This window comes from Cervus elaphus, chromosome 22 (assembly GCF_910594005.1).
Source record: "Cervus elaphus chromosome 22, mCerEla1.1, whole genome shotgun sequence".
NCBI classification, from domain to species: Eukaryota; Metazoa; Chordata; class Mammalia; order Artiodactyla; family Cervidae; genus Cervus; species Cervus elaphus.
Genome location: NC_057836.1, coordinates 58039782 through 58064295, shown reverse-complemented (window position 1 = coordinate 58064295; position 24514 = coordinate 58039782). Strand labels below are relative to the sequence as shown.

Below are 24514 nucleotides of genomic sequence, written 5' to 3'. Positions count from 1 at the left end.
TTGCTGGGTCGTCCTGCCAGAGGAGACCTAGGTCGTTCTGCCAGAGGGGACCTAGGAGAGCTGTGGAGGACTTCACGTAGGGAGTGATGCTCAGTATGGAAGTGACTGCAGTCTTCTTCTCACACAGCCCCTGTTGGCCACAGGTATGTTTGGCCAGTTGCACTAAGGGAGGAGAGTGGGACATAAATGTGCCTGTGGGATCCTCTGCCCTTTCTCCCTCTGCCTTTTCCCCTCTCCCACTGTCTTCCCCTGGGCCATTCGGAGCCTCAGTGTTCCTTAAATCCCAGCTCTGTATATCTTTGCAGTGCTGTGTGACTGTTCTGGACAGCTGTAAACTCTCCTCTATGAGCTTCTGTGTACGGATTGAAAATGAAAGTGGAGGGGAAGCATATGAGCACTTTCTGACAGAAGAGATGTAGAATATCAGAACCTGGAAGGGATTTTGGAAATCATTTGGTTCAGTCCTTTTCTGTTACAGATGGGAAAAATAAATCCCAGAGTATTTAAGCCAGCTGCTGGCAACCTTTGAACCAGAATCCAGGTCTCTAGCCCAGGGTGTTCTAAATAATCCAATGACTGCTGTTCTCTTTCCTCATTTCTTCTTATAAACATTTGAGAGGGCTTCTTTTTTCTTTTAAATGAATCCAAATATTAAATGAAAATATTATTTGGACACAGTAACTTTTCATTGCTACTTAGTGTCCATGATATATTGACTGGTGAGCCCAGACATACAGTTCATCCCTTATTGACTCATGGTGTCTAACTGGTCGAGGGTGGTAACCTGTCAAATTGTAGATAATCCATTGGATGAGCCGTTGAGTAGCCTGCATCTGGTATCATTAAGTAATAACGCTATATTGTTTGTTAGAGAGCAGGGGTCATATTTTGCAGAATGTTCTGCTTTACGCTTATGAAATCATTTTATTATGTTTCTACAAAAGAAAATAATTTCAATATGCATTAAATCTATTTTATAAAAAATTTCTGAGTTTTTAGGTCAATTGTTAACTTGCAGTAAATCATTTTGACTCAAAGGATTGTTTTGTAGGACTATTAATTCAGACTTCTCATGATTGACCACTTAGTGATTCATTCAATAAATATTTTAAAGTAACTTCTCTGTGAACAAAATATGTAGAGGTTACGTTCTAGTGGGAAAATTACATAATAATAAGCAAATTAAAGCCTGTGATAAGAATTAAGGAGGAAATAATGGTGATGATTAAATGAGTTACATGTAATGCCCCTAGAATGTTTCTGGCACATGGTAGCTCCTTAGTAGTATTAGCTGTTACTGTTATTTATTTTTCATTCATTCATTTAGTAACCATGTATCAAAGGCCTGAAAGTGAAAGTGACGTTGCTCAGTCGTGTCTGACTCTTTGTGACCCCACTGACTGTAGCATAACAGGTTCCTCCGTCCATGGGATTTTCCAGGCAAGGGTACTGGAGTGGATTGCCATTTCCTTCTCCAGAGGATCTTCCCGACCCAGGGACTGAACCTGGGTCTCCCACACTGAAGGCGGACACTAAGGCCTACTGTGGTCCAAGTGGTGGCACATATTAATAGAAAAGATGAAGTCACTGTTCTGTCTTTTTTGAGTGGCTTTGAAATAATAAGCAGAATTTGACTGGATGGGGAGAACAAGAAAACATTCTAAGTAAAGGACAAGAGCATGATAGTAGTTTGGAGGCAGCAGTAAGCAAAGGCTTTTGGCACACAGTGAGACAGTGACCCTGAGCTTGAAGAGGGTGGCTGTATTATGCTGAGAAGTTAACACAGTAAGTCTCATGGCGTAGATCTCACGGGAGCCATGGCATTCAGGATTGGAACTTACCGCATGGGTTGTGTCATTCAGCTTCTCATCCATCCTGACATTTTAAGAGCTATCTAGTATACCACAGGCATAGCTCAGTTGGTAAGGAATCTGCCTGCAATGCAGGTGACCCTGGTTCAATTCCTGGGTCAGGAAGATCCCCTGGAGAAGGGAAAGGCTACTCACTCCAGTATTCTGACCTGGAAAATTCCATGGACTGTATAATCCACAGGGTCACAAAGAGTCAGAAATGTCTGAGTGACTTTCACTTTCACTTTTCACCCTAAGCAGTGCATGTACCAGATTTGTCCAGTACTTTTTATTACTAGTATTTTAGTTGTTTTCCAATCCTTTGCTATTATAAATATTGATGTAGTCAACATCTTCAAGTATATTATTTTTTCCTTCTTTTGTTTCCTGCGGATAAAATTTAGGGTGTAGAATTTGAGTACAGTTACAAACACTCTTATTTCTCTTGATGTATATTGCCAGATTGAATTTCTGAAATGAGTTCTCCAAGGTGACAACCTGCGTGTGCCAATTTCACCATTATCATTTTGATATTATTTCTTAATCTTTAAAATAATTAAGTTTTCATAAAATGGCTTGTTTTAACTTTATTGTTTTCATCCAGCTTTCCCTTACATTTGTGTTTACTCTTTATATTTTCTCTTTAGGTGAATTATCTTTCATAGTCTTTGACCATTTATCTACTAGAGATTTTAATTTTTGAATTATATTTGAATGGGCTCATTTTTTATAGACATGAATATTTTGTTTGTCATATTTGACAATTCAGTGTATTTTTATTACATTAGCTTTAAATATTTTTATAGACCTTTTAAAATCATTTGCTTGTTATTCATCTATAGATCTGATAAATATTCTAGTTCACTTTTTGTAGTTTCTCTACAATATTTTAAAAAACAAATTTCACTGTAATCTATCAGGGATTTACAATTTCATTTTGAATACTTCTAATTATTAGGAAGTTTATTATGTTGTTTAACTATAAAATTTTAAACATCTGTTTTAACCTATAACAAATATCTTAGAAGAAACCCTGAGCTCTGTTTGTAAAGCAAGAGGCATGAAGTTCAAGTTTTACTGAGTTTTTTTTTAATTGGAGTATAATCTCTTTACAATGTTGCATCAATTTCTGCTGTACAGCAAAGTGAACCAGCTCTATGTATATATATACCATCTCCCTCCTGGCTCTCTCTCCCCCCCCCCCCCATCCCCCACTCTAGGTCATCACAGAGCACCGGGCTGAGCTCTCAGGATTATATAGCAGTTTCCCACTAGCTATCTATTTTACACATGGTTCAGATCAGTGACTCAGTCATGTCCAACTCTGCGACTCCATGGTCTACAGCACGCCAGCCTTCCCTGTTCATCACCTACTCCTGGAGCTTGCTCAAGCTCATGTTCATCAAGTTAGTGATGCCATCCAACCATCTCATTCTGTTGGCCCCTTCTCCTCCTGCCTTCAGTCTTTCCCAGCATCAGGGTCTTTCCAGTGAGTCAGTTCTTCACATCAGGTGGCCAAAGTACTGGAGCTTCACGGTAGTAGTGTATATATGTCAATCCTAATCTCCCAATTAATTCCACCCACCCCTTCTAGAGAAACGGCACAGATGAGTCTATTTACTGAGGGTTGTTGTTTTTTTTTTTTAAAACATATCAGTCAACCTAAGGGTTGAAAACACATAGACTCTAATAAGCAGGGAAGTTGGTGTTTGGAGAAAAATAGTCCAAAGCAGCTTTATTTCTGCTTTTGCTTTTCTGTCTTCCTCACTTTGCCTCAGGAAGATGAATGAAGCAAGGAAATCATGGGAAATATGGATGCCCGCTAACTGGACATGGATTCTAGAAAAGCCAACTAAAGCTATCTTTCTTATTTCCTGGTAATCTAAGTACAGAGAACAGGTCATTAGTCAGAGAAGAATGAAGTGTGTAGGTAGGTCACCTGCCAGGAGTGAACTCCTTTCAGGCAGACACAAAGTAGAGTGACGGGATCCGCAAGGGGCTGTGAGTGGCGCCTGCTTCTTTGTATCCAGTTGGTCAACTCTTCTTTACAGTTAGCTGCTGTAAGACCCGTTACTTATACTATAAAATATTATTTCCAATTTGAGTTTGGGGGCCTTCTTCGTTAGCATTTCCACAGGTTTTCTAAAAATGCTCCACCCAGACTCATTGACTCTCTGGAAGTTTGGTTGGTGAATCTAAAGAGCTCTCCTGAGAGATTCTTAGGCAACTCGAGTATCAGTTCCTCAGGGCTGTAAATAAGTTGCCACAGAGCGTGTGGAGGCCAATGCTGTTGTTTATTAATAAAGTGCCTTTGTAGGCTGTCTCGGAAACACAAACATATAAAGAAAGAGCAAAGTCTTTGATGTAATGGTAGCACAACATAAACTGTAATAAAATCTGGAGTGACACCTCAAAAATGAAAACCCTGGAAGCAGCTGTCTCATCAGCAGGCCAGCCACTCTGTTAGCATTAATAAAGCGCACCTTACTCATCTTTGCCTTATGCCATCAGACATTGTAGAACTTTAAAAAAGTGGGCTGTATTTTTCTTTTTTTTAAATTCCAGATGCCATGGCCACGTACGGTCACAGAAAAGCTGTTGGAAGAGTTGTTTGATAGCACTGCCTCCCGCTTTCTGGCTGTCTTGGAAGCTCTCTCTGACTCAAATCGGCGAATACTACAGACTGGACCTGTTTTTACAGAAGAAGTAGAAGTTCGTGATGTTGTCTCAGAACTGTTTATGGCAGGAAAAGAACTTTTAATAAGTAAATAAGTTGTTAAAATAATATTTTGTAAAAAATAAAAATAATATTTTGTGGTACAACATAAATAACAAAAATTTTAGCATGGTATTTGACACATAAGAAACTAATACCAATTTATTGATCTTTTTTCCTTAAAGATTTTTTTTTTTTTATGTAGAACATTTTTAAAGTCTTTAGTGAATTTGTTACAATATTGCTTCTGTTTTATTTTGTATTTTTGGTTTGCTAAGAGTTTTTAATTCTGAATAGTTGTTGAATTTTATTAAAACCTTTTTCTGGGTTTTTTGAGATTTATTGAGTTCATCAAATGGATGAACTTTTTTCTATTAATATGGTGAGTTACAGTGATTACTTATATAATCTTTAATCACTCCATATTCACTGCATATTTTTGGAATAATCTTAATCTGGAGGTGAGAATTATTCTTTTGATATATTGCTTGGTTTTCTTCCTAGTGGCTAATGTTTCTGTTCATGAGATTTCTTTTCTTACAAAGTCCTTTTTGGATTTTCCTCTCAAGGTCATGTTGGCCTCAATCAGAAGCTGAGCTTTCTACCCTCTTTTTCTATTATCTGGGAGAGTTTTTGTCAGATTGGTGTTATTTCTTGCTGAAAGTTTGAATTTTCTGGTGAAGGCATTTGGACCTGGAATTTTCTCCATGGAAATGTTTTAAACTATGGATTCCATTTCTTCTATAGATATAAAGTAATTTAGAATTTTGTTTTCTTTAAACAAAACCTTCTGTTTGGTAAATACTACTTTGACTTTATATTTTCAAATTTTCGTAGAATAGTTTATGACATCATCATCACCTCCTGTGTGTGCTAAGTCTCTCCAGACCTGGCTGACTTTTTGCGCCCCGCGCACTGTAGCCCACCAGGCTCTTCTGTCCATGGGGTTCTCCAGGCAAGAATCCTGGAGGGGGTTGCCTTGCTGTCCTCTGATCTTCCTTACCCAGGGATCGAACCCGCATCTCCTCTGTTTCCTGCATTGGCAGGTGGGTTCTTTACCACTAGCACCACCTGGGAAGCCCTGTCATCTTCTAAGTGAGCTTAAAGATGTGCACGTGTGTGCCCATCTGAAGGCAAGGGGCCTTTGTACTGCAGTTCGGTCTCATCTTTTCTTCACGAGGAAGATACAAGATCTCAGAGGAGAATTTCTTTGACTTCCTTCACCCACAGCTGAAAATTTACCTTCATCTGCACCTTTCCTTTCCACTGTCTCTCATTAAAATGGAAGGGATGTTCTTCGTCTTCCCCTTTAGGTCTTTGGGCCATATCTCTGCAAATTGCCCCTTCATGCCTATCCAACTTCCTCCCCGAATTTCCTCCTCTTGTTAGAGTCAGATTTGTTGAAGGAATTGCCTGTGTTCCCTGTCCCATACTCCTCCCCTCCTACCTACACTTGGCAGTCTGCCGTCATGGACAGAGCGTCGTGGGCAACCTCCTTATTGTTCAGCTGAGAGTTGGTGCGCTTCCCCCTCTGCTTTCTGCAGCAGTTGTTGCTGACTCCTTCCTCCTCGTTCAGTGCTCCCCTCTGCAGCCTTCCTGCCCGCCTGCCCTTCTGCTTGTTGGGGTTCTTTGCTCTTCTGTCCTTGGCAGCCTTCCATTGCTCACAGCTGACCCGCTTACTTACTCACAGAGTGCGATGACTCTGGAGCCATGTCCCTATTTCAGGTCTCCTTTCTGACCTCCTAGTCTGTAATATCTCGCTGTGTATTTCGCTAGTTAACTCTTGCTAATTCTCTATTTTTGAGATTCTGGGTGGTCTTTCCTGACCGAACCTCCTACTCCGCACCTAGGTTTGAGGCCCTTCTTATTTGTCCCCAGAGCATCCTGTGTTTGCCTACTAGGTTTTTTAAAAAATTTATTTAAAAAATATTTTATTTTTATAGATTTTATATTTTATTTTTATATTGAAAGAAAGTGAAAGGGAAAGTCACTCAGTCATGTCTGACTCTTTGCGACCCCGTGGACTATACAGTCCATGGATTTCTCCAGGCCAGAATACTGGAGTGGGTAGCCTTCCCCTTCTCCAGGGGATCTTCCCAACACAGGGATCAAACCCAGGTCTCCTGCATTGCAGGTGGATTCTTTACCGTCTGAGCCACAGGGGAAGTCTAAGAATATAGGAGTGGGTAGCCTACCCCTTCTCCAGGGCATCTTCCTGACCAGGAATTGACTTTTTATATCGTATTTTATTTATTCAGTGTGTTTTTGGCTGCTGTGCAGTGTGTGGGATCTTAGTTGCCAGACCAGGGATCAAATCTGAGCCCCCTGAAGTGGAGGCACAGAGTCTTAGTCACTGGACCACCAGGGAAGTCCTTGCCCGCTACGATTTCTTGTTTTCCCCGCCAGAGTGTGATCTCTGTGAAGGCGGGAGTTGTGTTTGCTTTTTTCGCTCTGTTTCCCGAGTGCCTGGCAGTGTCTGATATTTAATGTTTAGTAAATATTTCTTTGCACGAATGACCCCTCTCTTTTCTTTTCTAGTGTCAAATACTGGTGCAGATGGGATACTTGATTTTCCAAAAGCACGTCTTCTGGAACTTATTATAAAAAGGAAGAATCTTATTTCTGTGAATGCTGCCGTGAAATTTATAAAATTAGCTTTTATGTATGAGGAATGGAGTTTATTTGAATCTGCAGCTGGGCAGCTCATTGATTTTCTCCAGGTAATACATGCAAAACAATTGCTTTGTTTTTATGGTATTAACATGACGTTGAAGTGCTAATTGTGAGATACACTTTTCTTAGAGGCAGGATGAGCCAGAGTCAAAGAAAGCGGAAAAGGATTTACTACTTCTTGTTGCGATAGAACCTTTGATCAATGTAAAGAGAAACAAAGGTTTGATCTTTCCTTTTGACAACTACAAAGAAGGTCAAGTCTATGTAAAAAAAATTGCTGTTCATGGTGAGTGTTTATTTGCCCCTTTGAAAACTTAAGATGACTTTATACACTCTCTATAGATGAAGCGAGAGAAAGAATATTCCAGGTAGAGGGAGCAGAAGTGTAAAGGCCCTGAAGTGAGAGCATGCTTGGTTGTTGAAGGAATAGCAAGGAGGCAGATCTGGCTGGAGTGTTCTAGTGGTGCTACTGGCCTTGGAGAATGTGGTAAGAACCAAGGTCAGGGAAATAGCTGGGGGCCTGGTCTTGCAGGTTCCTAGGCCTTGCACAGATGCTGGATTTTATTTATTTACTTAAAAAAGTTTTTCTTTTTCTTTTTGGTTCACACTATGGGGCATGTGGAATCTTAGTTCCCTGATCAGGGATCAAACCCACACCACCTATAATGGAGGCACAGAGCTTTAACCACTGGACCACCAGGGAAGTCCCTGGATTTTCTTTTGCAACATGGTTTTGGGTAGAAGAATGAGGCTCTATTTTAGCCTGCTGCCTTGTTAATGAGAGGTCAGCAGGGCATCAAATCAGAGTTATCAGTTGACTTTGATAAGGAAAAGTTTGCTGTTCTCCTGTCTCTTTCCAGTATGCAGAGTTTTCCATTCTAAAACTTTTGAAGTTTTAGGAGTTATTGTATATATAAATGAACATCTGCAGCCTCTGTCTTTTAGAGAATTATTTAATACCGTGTTTTATGTTTTATCACATGCTTAAGGCATTGCATGGCTGCTCAATTGTGGTAAATAATTTGTACCAAGTAATGATGCTTTTTTTTTTTTTCTTCTAGTAGTTTCTGAATAGATATCTTTGTTATTTTTATTTCAACAGTCACAAATGTGTTAATATTATAAACCTTCTCAATTCCATTAAGGACATAGTTGGTATACAGATTGCAGATAATGAAAATGATAGTAGTCCATTTTAATTGAATTAAAGCCTACTTAGATTAGTTTTCAAATGGAAGCATTTAAAGTGTCTTATTGATATCATTTTTGCTATTTTTGGAGAATTTCTATGTTTCTATGGATTTTCTACTTGAAATTTTGTAACATTTTTTTTTTTTTTTTTGCTCCATTTCCTGTACTTTAGATACTTGTGTGAAGTCTTATGGATACTCAGAAGACATTTTCCGTTTGGCAACAACCTTGTATTCCTGTGTCTGTGACTCTCCACAGGTGAAAAAGTTATTTTGGATAATTTGTAATAGTGTCAAAAGAGGCTCTTCTCGGTAATTTAAAGCCATATTTAAAAATCACAGGAATTTCACCTTGCTGAAATTCTATACTGTTCAGTCATTAGAATCAGACATTGAGTTATATCATGACTTATAATTTTAAATCTGTATTTACTATTGTTATCATTTTGGGCATCCATCTTTTCCTTTCTGGGAAATCTCAAGGCTAGCTATATTTCTGATAATGGAGGAAATGAAGCAGTAGTTTTGATGAGAGTTAATATTCTTAATGAAACCCTGCTTTCCAGTCCCTAAGTGCAAAGCCTGGTTACTGTTTGGAGTCACTTAGCATACAATGGCCAGTATTAAATGACAAGTTGTGGGTGTAGATGTTTAAGTCAAACTAGTGCAGCTCTGGTTTTAAAACTGAATTCCATGGATCCTCAGAGCTTCTCTGAGGTTCCTTAGGAGCCCAACTTTAGATCGTAGCACCCTATAACCTTGAGATCCTAATGGAATTTCTTTTGAAAATTTGGTTTTACTGTTATAGAAAAATGTTTGAAAACCACAATTTTGTTCAGGAAAGTGAAACACTGTAAGGGACTTGAGAAGTTCCACTCTTATAATATTTTCTATTTATTAGTTTATGTTATAACCTGTGACAAGTATTTAATTTTTGAACTAAAAGTATTAATAGCAAATATAAGGAGTATAATGGGCAAACTAAAAACAAAAAGTTCTAATCAAGGCTGAGAACGGCATGGAATTTTCATCTCTCTGTTTTTTAAAAAACCATGTGTGTCTTATTTCAGTTCAATTCAAAAAGCATTTATTGAGCTCTGTTTTGTTCCCAAGCACTGTACTAAGGTACCATGTGTTCAAAATAAGTCTTAGAGCTGCCCCAAAGGAACACAAGGTTGGATGTATTTTTTTTTTTTTTGGGTTACCTATTTTAATTTATTTTTTTTTCATTTATTTTTATTAGTTCGATGTATTTTAATCATAAATGTACTCTCTTTCTAGTTCAGCTATAATGAGTACCTTTATTTTCCTTTTGAAAAGAGCCAAAGTAATTGAACCAGGAGGAGATACACTCACGTTGGGTCATCTGTTGATATCCAGTGTGATGTTCTGTTTAGTTCCATCATGGCTCTCTTCTTTTCCGTATCTTTTCCCAGCTCCCTTAACCTTCTCCCCTTACTAGTTTCTCCACTCCCTGCCCATTCTTTGTTATGTTAAACCAGAGATTTTTAAAAAGAAAGAAGTATACACTCCAAATCTGGATGCAACTGATTGGCTTACATAACTTAAAAATATTTGGAACTTTTCTTTCCAAGAGAGCTCAAGTGACTTAGAGCAGTGAAGACTACTCTAGATAGAGCTAGACTGCTTAGGTTTGAATCCAGCCTCTGCTACTTTATCTTAGGGAAAACGACAAAATTTGCTTGTGCTTCAGTCTGCATCTATAAAGTGAGGATGGTTGTAGTAGTACTCACTTCATAGGCTGTTGTGAGGATTAAATTAGTTGGTGGATATCTTAGTCCATTTGAGTTTCCATAATAAAGATATCATACACTGGTTGGCTTAAACAACATTTATTTGTCTTGGTTCTGGAGGCTGAGAAATTCGGCATCAAGGCATCATCTCCCTCCTGGTTCAGAAATGGCTGTCCTCTTGCTGTGCCCTCACTTGACAGAAAGAAGGAGTGTCTCATTCTCTTTCTGGGGCTCCTTTTATAAAGACACTGTTCTAGTTCGTGAGGGCTCCATCCTTATACTTCCCAATGTGTGTGTTTTAGCTGCTTGGCTGTGTCTGACTCTTTGCAGCCCTATGGACTGTAGCCCACCAGGCTCTGTCCATGGAATTCTCCAGGCAAGAATACTGGAGTAGGTCACCATTTCCTTCTCTAGGAGATCTTTCCAACCCAGGGATTGAACCTGGGTCTCTTGTATTGCAGGCAGATTCTTTACCATCTGAGCCACCTGGACACCTCCTAATACTATCACTTTGGGAGTTAGGAATTCAACATAGGAATTTTGAGTTGACCAAACAAGTCAACTGCAGTATGTATGAAGCTCTGAGAATGTTGCCTGGCACACATTAAATGTCTTATGTTCATATCTATATATCTTATTGTTCTTATTGATTTACTTTACCACTTTTGCTTTCAGAATGCTCAGCCGGATAAGGAAATTGTTGTGGACATGATAATGTTCCTGTGGCAGAAATGCAAATTAGGGATGCAGCGGGTCACTGTGTCCAGAAATGACTATGCAAAGTTTACCCAGAAGATCAGCACTAATAAAGTATTCCTTTTTGTTTCCCTTCATATGCTTTTTGTCATTGCTAATTTCATTTGTGATGTGCATTTCAAATCTAAATTTTCCCTACTTACCCACCTGCATAATTACTGCTCTTTAAATGTAGTAATGAGGGAACCTTTCCTTTAAGTGTATTCCCTGCACTTCTGCTCCAGCTTAGTTTTGGGAAACAGGGAGGTGTTTCAGTTTTTTCAGGGAGGAATAAATATGGTATGTTTAAGGTTATATGAACTTGAATAAATTCATTAAGATGGTGAATAACAGAAAACAAATAGATAAGGCATTTTAGCTCCCTGGTAGCTCAGACAGTCAAGTGTCTGCCTACAATGCAGAAGACCCGGGTTTGATCCCTGGGTTGGGGAAGATCTGCTGGAGATGGAAATGGCAACCCACTCCAGTATTCATGCCTAGAAAACCCCATGGACCGAGGAGCCTGGTGGGCTACAGTCCATGGGGTCACAAAGAGTTGGACCCGACTTCACTTTTCGCTTTTCACTCTCTGTAATAGTTCTCTGTTTAGACTGAAGAGCTCTCTCGTGGAGAGGAGAAGGTGGAGCAGGTGGATATTGTAACCTGGGAACTTAGGAGAGAGTGTTTTAACAGTAACTCAGTCTGCTGTGACTCTGGAGCCTCCTAAGATTAGCTGTATTAGGATGCATGGACATAATTTTATCATATACTCTAATGAAACAATGATCTGGGCACATAAATGTTATTTTCCCATTTTAACTCCCAAAGTGTGATGGCTAATTTTATGTGCTAAGCTTTGAGGTTATGGGCATGAAAGGCAGATTCCAAAGCACCTGGTGTAGAGCCTGAAACACCTACTTCCCCCTCACTATTTGGGAGGACTTCGATAGTGATAGTCACTGCTGCTTTTTGAAGGGAGAATGGGAATTTTGAGGATACAGATAATCTTCACTGATACATAAAAAAGTCAGATGATAAATTTTCTATTATAGCTATAGATATGCAGACTACAAGCTAAATAATTCTTCTTCATGAGTATGTGTAAACAGAGTGATCATTAACTATCATCTTATTAGGATTATTGATTTTCTATTACTTATGGTTAAGATCCACTGATAAAAAGGTGTTACTCACTCAGTCGTGTCTGGCTCTTTGCGACCCCATGCACTCTAGCCCGCCAGATTCCTCTGTCCATGGGATCCTCCAGGCAGGAAACTGGGGTAGGTGGCCATTCCCTTCTCCAGGGCATCTTCCTGACCCAGGGATCGAACCCAGGTCTCCTGCATTGCAGACGGATTCTTTACCATCTCAGTCACCAGGGAAGCTAGTACCCGTATAACATTATATGATTAGAAGGTGCTGATTTCAAGGAAGTACTCGATTTTATAAAATGTGACTCTTTCTACAATGTAGTGCACTTTCAATTGATTTTACTGTGTATTTTCTATTTTTAGTGGATTTATCTTCTGTGGCAGATAAATGAAATCATTCACTGCTATAAGATGGAAGATATTGATGTTGTGATGGTGGCAGAGGTCACGTTACGATTAAGTGAAATATTGGAGTCTTTAGGAAACCCAAGAAGAAAATTTAAAAAATTTCTAGGTAAAATATTGAATTAAAAGGCATGAGGTTCTATATATATATGAATATATAACCATAAGCTGTAATACTGTTTAACATCTGTTAATGGAAATCATACATTTCAGTATTGTGCTTCATGGATGATTTATAATCAAAGATAGAAGTAATATAGGTTCAACCAAGTTGATGTTAAAAAAGAAAAGGTTATATGCTTTCTGGTTCAGTGGCAAATGAAAATGTCTGTGTCTTCTCCTCACTCATATATTTCCCTTCTCTGTCCCTCACTGTCCACCTACACCACTCACCCTTCCCCTCCATTCTTCCTTTTTTCTTTTCTCCCCTCATATTAATCCTACATCCTCCTCTTCCATTTCCTGCTAGAGTTTATACTTCTTGAAGGAAGAGAACGTATTCTGGTCACCATAATTCGTGACACCGTCATGCTGCCTGCCACAGAGGAAGAGCTGGAATGAGTGGATCCTTGTCCTTCTACCTTTTATCTCCTTTTTAAGCCTTCTCTCTTGATTCCCTCCTGTGAAAATTCTTCTTCTTTCTTCCTTTGTCCCGTTTCTTCTTTTCTTTTTCCTCTTTATCTTCTTCCTCTTTTTGCACCCTTCTCACTCATTCTCCTCCTCCTCTCCCTGTCCAATCCCTTCCCACCACTATTCTGCTCTCCTTCCAGGAGGTGCCTTCTCTCAGAGGATGCTGTGACCTCTTCATTCTTTCTTCTGCCTGTGATGGAACCCCAGAGTTGTCTGTGTCGTCAGGTAACTCACATATAGAAAATGAGGTAGAGGAGCATAGGGGTGCCTGCTTTCCTGTCTCACCCCTCTTATAGTGTATGTGTGACATCTGAGGGATTCGGTAATAAAATTGTTATTGTAATAATTGTTCTCCCAGAAATTCGCTAATCTGGCTCCACCTATTCTCCATTGTTGAGCTCAGCTTTGCAGATTGAATTAGATAACTATGGTTCTCAAAGTTTGGTTGATAGAAGTATCACCTGGAAACGTGTTCAAAATCCGAGGCTCAGTTCTATTGCACCTCAGCTAGTATGGACTTTTCTAGTCTTGATTAGCTTACCAGGTGATTCTGATACACTTAGAAGTTTGAGGATCACTGGTCTCTGGCTAGCTAACACTTTCAATGGCTTGAAGTCATATTTTGGCTAGCTAACACTTTCAATGGCTTGAAGTCATATTTTTCCCTAACTTTATAATTTCTGTTTTGTGTTGGGGTAGAGCCAGTTATCAATACTGTGGTAGTTTCAGGTGAACGGTTAATGGACTCAGTTGTGCACATACATGTATCCGTTCTCCTCCAAGCCTCCTCCCATCCAGACTGGCACATACCACTGAGTAGAGTTCTAGGTACTAGGTGATAGGGCCTTGTTGCTTATCCATTTTGAATACAGCAGTGTGTACATGACCTTCCCAGACTTCCTAACTATCCCTTCCCTGCCCTAGAACCATTAGTACATTTTCTAAGTTTGTGAGTCTTTTTCTTTTTGTTAGTAAGTTCATTTGTAATATTTCTTTTTAGATTCCACATATAAGGGGTGTCATATGATATTACCCTTTCTCTGTCTTGAAGTCATACTTTTTGACATATCCTGTCTTAAAACATTTTTCCTTTAAAAAATTTTTATTATGTAGAATTTCAAATAGAGACATGAAATAAGTCACTGCGTACTCCTCATCCAGTACCAGTACTTATGAACATTTTGTCAACCTTATTTAATCTCTCTTGGCAACACTTTCTTTTTTCCTGGAGAGTTTTAAGGCAGACAGCATGTCATTCACCAACAAATACCTCAGCATATACACATATGTGTGTGTGTTGGTCTATCTAACAGAAGGTTTTTTTTTCTTTCTACACAACCACAATGCTATTAATACATTATACCTTACAAAATTAGCAAACATTCCTATGCCCCTGATTGTATTAAAATCTCTTAAGTTGGTTTGTTTCAATCAGGATCCAATTGAGCCCATACATTTTATTTTCCATCATGTCTCTTAAATCTCTCTCTGTAACCTATAATCCTCCTCTCCCTACTCCTGAAGAAACTGAATCGTCTCCCTGGAAGATTTCCCACATACTGGATTTGGCCATTTGCGTCCTTATGGTGTTATCTTGTTTCTCTACCTGGTAGTTAGATCTATCAGGTTGGTTATATTCAAGTGATACATTTTCAAAAAGTTTTCTTGTCAATCTTATTTTTTTTGGCAAGCGTATTTCATGCATACTCCCTGTTGCATTGAGTCAGGAAGTATGTAATACCTGATTGTCTCACTTGTTATGATGCAAAGATTTGCCAGCAAGTTCAGGTGTTGTCACCTTGACCTTTTTCCTGGATTGGTTTCCCCAGAAGCAGATTCTGAGACAAAGAGTTGAGTGTAGCAGTTTATTTGGACTGCTATCCAGGGAAGCAGGGTGGTGGAGTGAAGTGAGACAGAAGGAAAGGAAGCCAGTACAGGGTACTGGAAGTTCATGGGAAGCCTGCTGTTGTGGGTATAGGTCTCATTCCCACAAGGGGCTTCTGGAAGACTGTATAGAATGTGCCTTAGAGAGCTGGGAGGTTGGGGTGTTTGTTCGACCATCATCTGTCATGGGTTGAAGGCTACTGGAGTAGGGCTAGAGGGAAGCCAGAAGGGGTGTCTGACTTCTATCATCTCATCCGTGGTTATTCTGTTGATTTCTTAAGTGCAGAACTTGCTTCATCAGCTATTTGGTTAATCTGATTATTTTTAATCTTGTGGTAGACACTATATTTGCTACCAATATTTTATAAAAGTAACTTGAAGCCTTAGATGATCTGTTCTTCCAGGGAAGACTTATGCTTGCTTTTGCCAGATATATGAAGGCAGTGCAACTCCAGGTTCCCCTTAATCCACTTTGAGATATTAAGATAATTTAAAGTTGAGATGCTCTTTATTCAGCCTATTTTCAGTTACTCTGACTCCTAGGATGTAGCCCCTTCTAGCTTTTCACCCTTGGTGGGCCCTGGATGCCAATCTCTGTTGCTTTAGCTCCTCAAGGCTGTCAAAGCACCATTCAGCTTCTCAGCTTACCTTTCCAGAACTGACAAAAATCTTCGGAGGGAAAAGTAGCTCAAAGGACATTCTCTAGGCCCCGGGCTCTCTTCCCAAGATCCAGGGGATACTCTCTTTCCAAGATACTGGCTATGTACTGATACTTGCAGAAAAAAGAAAAAAAAAACCCTGTATTTTTCCAGCTTTTCCAGCCAGGGGAATGTTTCCAGAATATCTGTTACTAGAACCAAAAAGTCTAATGATTGCTTTTAGAAAAAAAATATCTATTTCTTATTAAATTTTATTGTTTTGTTTACTTTGGGGAGACTAATGTTTTATTGTATTTTATATTCTTTAATTATGGATGGGCTTCATACAACTGATTATACTGATCCTTTGTTAAAATATTTGATTTCTAAAAATGTAATCAATATTAGAGCATGATCCATTTGTAAGTTTGAAAATATCTACATTTATGTCATGAGCAGTTGTTCCCATTTAGATATGTAAATTTTAATTTTTCCAACAATGTTATTCTTATCATCTTATTGGCACATAAAATATGAAGTACAAGTCATTCTTTCTAAGTTAATTATGATAATCTGCTTCAAGATATTTATTAATATTTGTCTATTAAGTAATTCATTGTTTAATTGGAATTACTGAAAAATTTTTAGACCGGGAAATTAGCATTGTCATATACATTTTTATTATTTGTATTCCTTTAATTAAAGCCAGACTTCTCTGACATTTGTCTAAATTTGCTGTTATTTTATGAATGCTTTTCAATGGGTTTTCCATAGAATATACAGAAAGACAATCTGTTTACCATAATATTATCATGCTGATAATCAAAATTTTTGAATTGGTTTGTTGTATTACAAAGTACTCTTAAATTTACTTTTATAAAGACAAAATATAACTAGCTGGAAGAAATAATTTGGTATGCAACTTCTAAGTGTTGAATCATTTCTAAACTCATGAATAATTAAAAAGATAACTAATTTAGCATAATGTTTTTTTATGATTATGATTCACTGTTAATTACCATTTTTTTCTGTCATCCTTTTATTTCCTCTGGTCCTTTTTCTCTCCATTTCTTCCTCTCCTACTCACTCCTTCTCTTCCTATTTTTCCTCTCTTTTATTCTCTTTTTCTTCCCTCCCTCCCTTCTTTCTTCCTCTTTCCTTCCTTCCTCTCTTTCTGTCTGTTTTTCAGATGTATCTTTAAGGAAAGGGACTAGTGAAATCCTTGGGGCTCCGAAAGGGACCATAGATATTCTTCCAATAATAAAGGTAAGGTACTGCAAAATATTTTAGAGAATACAGTTAAAAACATTTAATTTTAGATGTTTTAAAATTTAATTTTTTTAAAAAACCATTACATCTGTAAATGTATACTGGTTAGTTATAGAAGTAATTTTGAGCATTTAATATCTGAGAAATTATGGTTTCTATATACATTGAGAACTATAGGAATATTTTTCTACCTTTTGTTTTTACTTTAGAAAAAAATCCAATCAGCTTCAAAAATAAGCTAGATAAAGGGTCTTAGAAGGAGTTATAGTTATATTACTATTGATATTTTGAATGTTGTATTTCATAGACTCACAGAGCTGGGATGTCCTCCTTAGCACTTCCCTGCTTTATGAGTCCATGAGTCACAATATTCATAAAAGTAGCTCACTTTTTATCTTGGTGCTGTGTGTGTGAGGTTGATTTGTATAGTCACAGTGACCGTTTTCACTACTACATTTTATTGGATCAAGGTTGCACGGCTAAGTGAATTTGAAGTTGGAGTGTTTCCTTCAAAGTTCAGGCATTTAGCAATTATGCTATGCTGTCCATTGATTTAAAAAGTGTCTTCAGAATATTTGTATAAAGCACACTTTTTTAATACACAAAAATGCAAGTGCTAAGAAACTGGGTATAAATAAAATATCATAAGTATATCAGAACTTTCTTGAATATTATATTCATCTCTAATAAAAGGCTTCAGGGAACGCAGTTTTGAATTTTCTATGCTGTATTGTGTCTTGAGAGTTGAAAAATTTGAAATTGACAACAGAGGAAGTTTGAACTGCGTAAGAGAATGAGGGGGCATAAGAGCTGTCTGCCAGTGGCTTTTCCAGGGATCATTTGCAGTGCTTATTAAATACATAGCTTCCTATTTTCCATTTTGGACATAGTGAATCATAATTTCAGGTATGAGATTCTCAAAAGTTTGTAATTCAGGTTTAAGGTTCTTAAAAGTTTGCCAGGTAGATTCTTAAGGAAACTAGAATTTAAGGATTACTTGCTTAGAGTGCTGGCACTTATTCTGCGAGGCTTCCTACAGGAATAGGCATACTAGCAGAAGTTACAAAGTGCTAGATTTTGACTTGGATAGAAAAATTCTGGTGATTAAAGGCGCTAAATGAAATGGATTTCTTAGAAAGTGACCATGAAGAAACGGAAAATCATTTATGAATTATTGCTACTGTTTTTGAATTAGAAAAATGCACTCTTTCCTTGATATAATTTATTGCCATCTGCTAGGAAATTTTCAAAATAAACATAGAAGTCTATGATGCCTACAATGTGAATAGCACCTCTAAACTTGTGCCATGTGCTACCCACTCACCTATATGGGGGTGTGTGATATATCGAGTAGGGTTGATTCACTGATACGGCGTAAGGGCATAGCAGTTGATATTGGGGGACTTGGAGTTGGATTCTGACTTTAATGTTGACTGTGTGATCTTAAATAAGCTAATCTGTTTGAGTATGTGTCCTCCTTTGTAAGATGATAACAATAATACCTATTCTACTGGTAGTTTCTAAGTGGTTCTGTCCAAATGAGCTGTTGGTAACATTGTGGCACTTGGTGGCAACTCAGTGTTTCTCTTACATTTCACAGAGGGCACTGAATCTCAGCCTAGAGTCTCAGAGCTATTTGGAAAGGAGTGAAGTGGGGAGGAGTGAGAATTTATAGAAAGGAAAGTCCAAAATCCATATGCTCACCTAGCAGAGTCTGCAGGTGGGGTAAACTGTATATCTTGCATGTTCGTTGTTCATGTTCAGTCCCTAAGTTGTATCCCACTCTCTGCAACCGCATGGACTGCAGCACTTCAGCTTTCCCTGTTTTTCACTGTCTCCTGGAGTTTGCTCACACTCATGTCCATTGAGTTGATGATGCCATAGCATCTAGCCATCTCATCCTCTATTGCTTCCGTTTCCTCTTGTCCTCCGTCTGTCCCAGCATCAGGGTCTTTTCTAATCAGTCAGCTCTTGGCATCAGGTGGCCAAGATATGATACCTTGCATATACACATGCAACTATTTAAAAAATATATAGGGTACTATTGTGATTATATTTTTTAAAATTTAAAGTTTTACTGAATTCATGGCTATTTTTGACAAATGGACTATAGTGTTAGTTGCTCAGTCGTGTCCAACTCTCTGTGACCCCATGGACTGTAACCCACCAGCCTCCTCTGTCCTTGGAATTCTCCAGGCAAGAATACTAAAGTGGGTAGCCATTCCCACCAGAGAATAATAAATACCTCATAGGATTATGGTAATTTAAAAATTAGTCCAGATAAAGCATTTAGCCTAGCACTTGGAACACATTTTAATTCAATATTAGCTGTAATGATATTACAATATTAGCTGGGCTTCTCTTGTGTCTCAAATGGTAAAGAATCTGCCTGCAATGCAGGAGACCCAGGCTCAACCCCTGGGTTGGGAGGATCCCCTGGAGAAGGAATTGGCAACCCACTTCAGTACTCTTGTCTGGAGAATTCTATAGACAAAGAATTCCATGGACAGGCTATAGTTCATGGGATCACAAAAGAGTCTGACATGACTGAGCAACTAACTTTCATTTTCGCTAGCTGTTGACAAAACTGACGGTGGCGGTGATGACGATGCTAGAATGTGTGTGGGGGGGAGGTCTTTGAAACTTTTTGGTGTTAAAAGCTGTGCTTAGAGACTTCCGTTTGTGGCTAAATAGGAAACTAGATGACTGAAAAAAGCTCTTGCTGCAAAACACCTGGAAATTTTGGAGAAAATTGAACAAATATCCTCAAGCACACCACAGAGTTCACAAGAAAGTAAGGTAAATTCCAGGAGCCAAAATAGAAAGGAGAACTGAAAACCAGAATGGTCAGTTTATGAATAGATGCTGCAGTAGGCTGTTGGTCTCAGTTACAAAGAAATTTAAATTCACCACCACGTAGGGGAAAGAGATGAGCCTTGGACACGTGAGAGATGGGGCTTGGAACTCAGACTCACACATTTAGTTAGAGCCCACAAGACTTATCCCAAGAAAAGGTCAACTAGAAAAGCATCTGCCTATTTGGTAAGGAGGTTTCTCAGTTTGGGCATTGAGAAGTGGCGTAAATAAGAGAAGGGCCCTCTTCCTAATAATTTGGGCGCCCTCATGTTGGTTTGTCATTCAGATTTACACTGCTTGAGTTGCTTAGGAAACTCTAGGAGCCTGTGATTCCTTTTTTTTTAATTAAAAAATTTTATTGAAGTATAGTTGATTTATAATGTTGTTAATTTCTTCTGTACAGTAAAGTGATTCATTATGCATCTATATTCTTTTCCATTATGTTTTATCAGGAGATACTGAGTATAGTGCCCTGTGCTGTATGGTAGGGCCTTGTTTATGAACCTGTGATTCTTGAATGGAGATATCTAGCTATATATATGTTGAATGGATGTGTGTAATCAAATTATGTATATTCCAGAATGCAGGGATGTTTGAACACTAGAAATTCCATAATGCAATACACCACATTTGCAGATGACAAGGGAAAAATATGACCACATCATCAGAAAGAGATGCAACAAAAGCATTTGACAAAATTCAACAACCATGTTTTAAAAAATAACTCTTAACAAGTTAGGAATAGAAGAGAACTTTTGTATCCCATAAAGGGTAACAGCCAAGACCTTTAATGACCATTGCACCTATGGTAAAAGATTAAAAGTAATCCCTTTATCCTGATGTAAAAACTTAGATGTCTGTCTTTCTTCTAATCAACATGCCCTAGGGGTCTTAGCTGTGTGAAAAAAGAGAAGCAGAAGAAAAGGTAGACCTGTAAAGAAGTCTCAGACTAGGATAGTAACATTGCACACTTTTAGTAATAGCAGTCTAAATGTCCATTGGGGGAGAGTGGATAAGTGAATTGTGATGCAGTCCTCAGCATAATACCATTTCATCCTAGCCATAGAAGGTGAATCAGCTGCAGTGGCCTTGAACTAGAGTCAGCTGGTATCATTGCTATCCCCCTTCTGTAATCAGCTTCACGCTAGAGCGAGAAAGACCTGGAGCTGCATTTCCCACCATCTCATTTCCATATGGTTCTAGGTTAGTCTTCCAATTAGGGGTATTTGAATGAATTTGTTATACACAAGGGAAGAAAGAGTTCTTACACTGCAGAGGAGGATGCAAGAAGATAATTGATCAGCCTTGCTGAGCAAGCCCTTGCCGTTCATTTGTTTCAGTGTGGTAGACACTTGAGATTGTCACCTGGCTCCTGGATTCTTAGCTTGCTGCATGCAGTTAAGTCATCCCTGGCAGCTCTCTTGATCTTTGCTCCCCCAGGGCTTCCAGTAGTGAGGGACACTTCTAGTTCTGTCCATTAAATCCCTTTCTGCTTGGAATACTTAGAGTTGCTCTGTGTTCTTAACCAGACCCTGCCAGACACCCTGAGTTGCAGGAGAAGGTTTCAGTGACATATGGTTGAGTGAAAAAAATGAACTGCAGAATTTTACAAGAGAATCAAAAACATGCAAAGCTATATTGCATCTTGTTAGTGGACACATACATATGTAGTAGAAATTTAAAAACATGCAAAAGAATGGAAACCAAATTCAAGGACAGTGGCTTCCTTGAGGGGGTTTTGAATTACTGTTAAGTTTGGAAGTGTTGTATATGATTTTTCCCTGAAATCTGAATTTTCTGTTTTGTTTATAAAATTACTTTAGAAAAAACCTGAGGAACAGCTATTTTTGGCCTATGAACTTCTTGACAGAGCCATTGGTGGCATCAATTTGAGCTGCATGTTAACCGCTTTGCCGAACGGATCGTCAGTGGTTGACCATTGCTATGCCACGGTGAGCATGAGAAACATACATTAGACGTGTTTCCCTTAACTAGGAAGCATGGGTAAGCAGAGTGGTCTATGGGGGCCCCTCAGACTGGAAATGCGCTCCTCTCCTCTCAGAGGAGACCGAGGAGGGTGCGGAGTCTGAACCTGTCACTGAAAGGCCTCTGGGGAATGTGGAGAGTGATTAATTATTGTGCAAGCCAGATTTTAAAGGGTTAAGAAGTGAGCACAACTTACAGGCTAAGAATAAAATGATAACCTGAATGACAGTAGGATAGAGCTATTTTTGTATGTTTCGATAACTGTATTCCTTTTTAATTTTTGCTTCAATTCTACCGAAGCACACCCACTGTATAGATGGAGACATGTGCAAACCAGTCACACCGAATAATTTCATAATGGACTTGCATCTTGAGCTAATTCAAGCCCAGCACCGAGTATCTGTTATGCTTCTTGACCAGTTGCAAGGTTAGTAATCATCAAAGCAGATAACTTGTTCTGAATCCATTTTAAGACATGTTCAAGCATGGAATCAATTTGATTTGTGAAGAATGTTCTTGTTGACTGGGTGTTTTTCAGATAAACTTTGGTGCTTTGTTTTTTCTTACTTCCCTGATTAATATCCATAGATATCTTTCATTATTTCTTTACACCTTGGTTAGCAAATCTGTAAACTTCTGAAAAATTAAATTGTTTGAGTTATAGTAAATTATTGGTATTTTATTTTTTTATTTTTTGGTATTTTATTTTTTTAAAATTTTTTAATTAAAATTTTTTTTAAACTTATTTATTTATTCATTTTAACTTTACAATGTTGTATTGGTTTGACATACATTGACTTGACTCCTCCACGGGTGTACATGTGTTCCCCATTCTGAAGCGCCCTCCCACCTCCCTTCCCACCTCGTCCCTCTGGGTCATCCCAGTGCACCAGCCCCGAGCACCCTGTCTCACGCATCGGGTCTGGACTGGCGATTCGTTTCACATATGGCAATATACATGTTTCACTGCCATTCAATTAAGCAAACATTTATTGAAGAGAATATCAAGATCTGGGAGCTGTTTTCAGGCTTGGTCTTAAAGAGACACAGCCTTTATTTTTGAGCTCTAGATAAGTAAGCCAACTATAACAGGCAAGGCTGTTAAATGCAGTGGAAGTGGACTCAGAGTGTTTGCTCTTGGCACACAGAAGAGTGTAACTGACAAGAAGGTCAGGGGTGGCTTCCCGAAAGAGATGAGAGCTGACCAGAAAGCTAGCAGATGTCTTTATGAAGAACACTGAAAAGGAGGCAGTCACTTTGAATGGAGAGAGCAACTTTTAGCAAGGTGGGAGCAATTGTACGAAGTATAGAAACTGCTGGAATTCTCTCATGGCTGCAGTAAAGAGCGCCCGTGGGAGACTGACACAGCTAAGCCTAGAGGTGGATTACGGAGCTTGAAGGGTTAAAGGGTTTATGTAATGTCCTGAAAGTACTGAACTGGCCTGAACTGAACTGCATGGAAAAATTTAGAAAGGTATCTCTGACAGCAGTGTCAGGGGCTGGTTGAGTTGGATTATGTCGCATCATATGCACGGTTTGTTGTTCAGTCGCTCAGTCGTGTCCAACTGTGTGCGCCCCCGCGGACCCCAGCACGCCGGGCTTCCCTGTCCTTCACCATCGCCCGGAGCTTGCTCAAACTCATGCCCATTGAGTCGGTGATGCCATTCAACCATCTTGTCCTCTGTCGTCCCCTTCTCCTCCTGCCTTCATTCTTTTCCAGCATCAGGGTCTTTTCTAATGAGTCAGCTCTTTGCATCAGGTGGCCAAAGTATTGGAGCCTCAGCTTCAGCATCAGTCCTTCCAGTGAATATTCAGGATTGATTTCCTTTAGGATTGACTGGTTTGAAAATAGATTTAGTCAAATGCTGGTTAATTAAATAATATATGAGTGCAGATTTTTTTCTCCTCAGCTTTATTAAGATATTATTGACAATTATATTTTGTAAGTTCAAGGTGTACAATGTGTAGATCTGCTACATTAATACATTGTAAAATGATTATTGTTATAGCATTAGCTAACAACTCCAGCACATTACATAGTTGCCATTTCTTTTTTTGTGGTGACAATATTTAAGATTTACTCACTTAGCAACTTGTAAATATATACTCCAGTATTATTAACTATGATCCATGCTATATATTAGCTCCCCAGAATTATTCCTCTTATGACTGGTAGTTTGTACCCTTTCACCAATATCTTTTTCTCCACTCCCTCAGCCCCTGGTAACTTCCACTCTACATTGTGTTTCTATGAGTTTGGCTTTTTTAGATTCCTTGTGTGTGATACCATCCAATATTTGTCTTTCTCTGTATGGTTATTTCACCTAGCATGATGCCCTCAAGTTTTATCCATGTTATTGCAAATGGCAGGATTTCCTTCTTTCTCATGACTGGATAATATTCCATTGTGCATGTGATATATATCTATATCTATCTACCTCTATATGTACATCACATCTTCTTTCTACATTCACCCATTGATGGACACTTAGGTCGTTGCAATATCTTTGTTGCCATATCTTAGCTATTGTGAATAATGTTGCATTGAAAATGGGACCATAGATATCTCTGAAATCTTATTTTCATTTCCTTTGTGGCTGGATCATATAGTAGTTCTATTTTTAATTTTTGGAGATCTCCATAATGTTTTCTAAAGTGGCTTAACCAATTTACACCCCCACCAATAGTGCACAGTGGTTCCCTTTTATCCACATCTTCGCCAGTGTTTGTTATCTCTTGTCTTCTTGGTGATCAGTTCCGTTTAGTTGCTCAGTTGT

General features: G+C 38.6%; 1 protein-coding gene across 1 annotated transcript in view; it reads left to right on the top strand.

Annotated features, from left to right (window-relative positions):
* CFAP54 (cilia and flagella associated protein 54) overlaps positions 1-24514 on the top strand; it is a 294432-nt gene that overhangs the window by 31015 nt on the left and 238903 nt on the right. Inside the window, exons 9-17 of the mRNA XM_043881586.1 lie at positions 4416-4614; positions 7105-7286; positions 7369-7525; positions 8603-8688; positions 10859-10993; positions 12433-12583; positions 16816-16892; positions 21575-21703; positions 22038-22164. Coding sequence (XP_043737521.1) covers positions 4416-4614; positions 7105-7286; positions 7369-7525; positions 8603-8688; positions 10859-10993; positions 12433-12583; positions 16816-16892; positions 21575-21703; positions 22038-22164 — 1243 coding nt within the window. The remainder of the gene's footprint in view (positions 1-4415; positions 4615-7104; positions 7287-7368; positions 7526-8602; positions 8689-10858; positions 10994-12432; positions 12584-16815; positions 16893-21574; positions 21704-22037; positions 22165-24514) is intronic.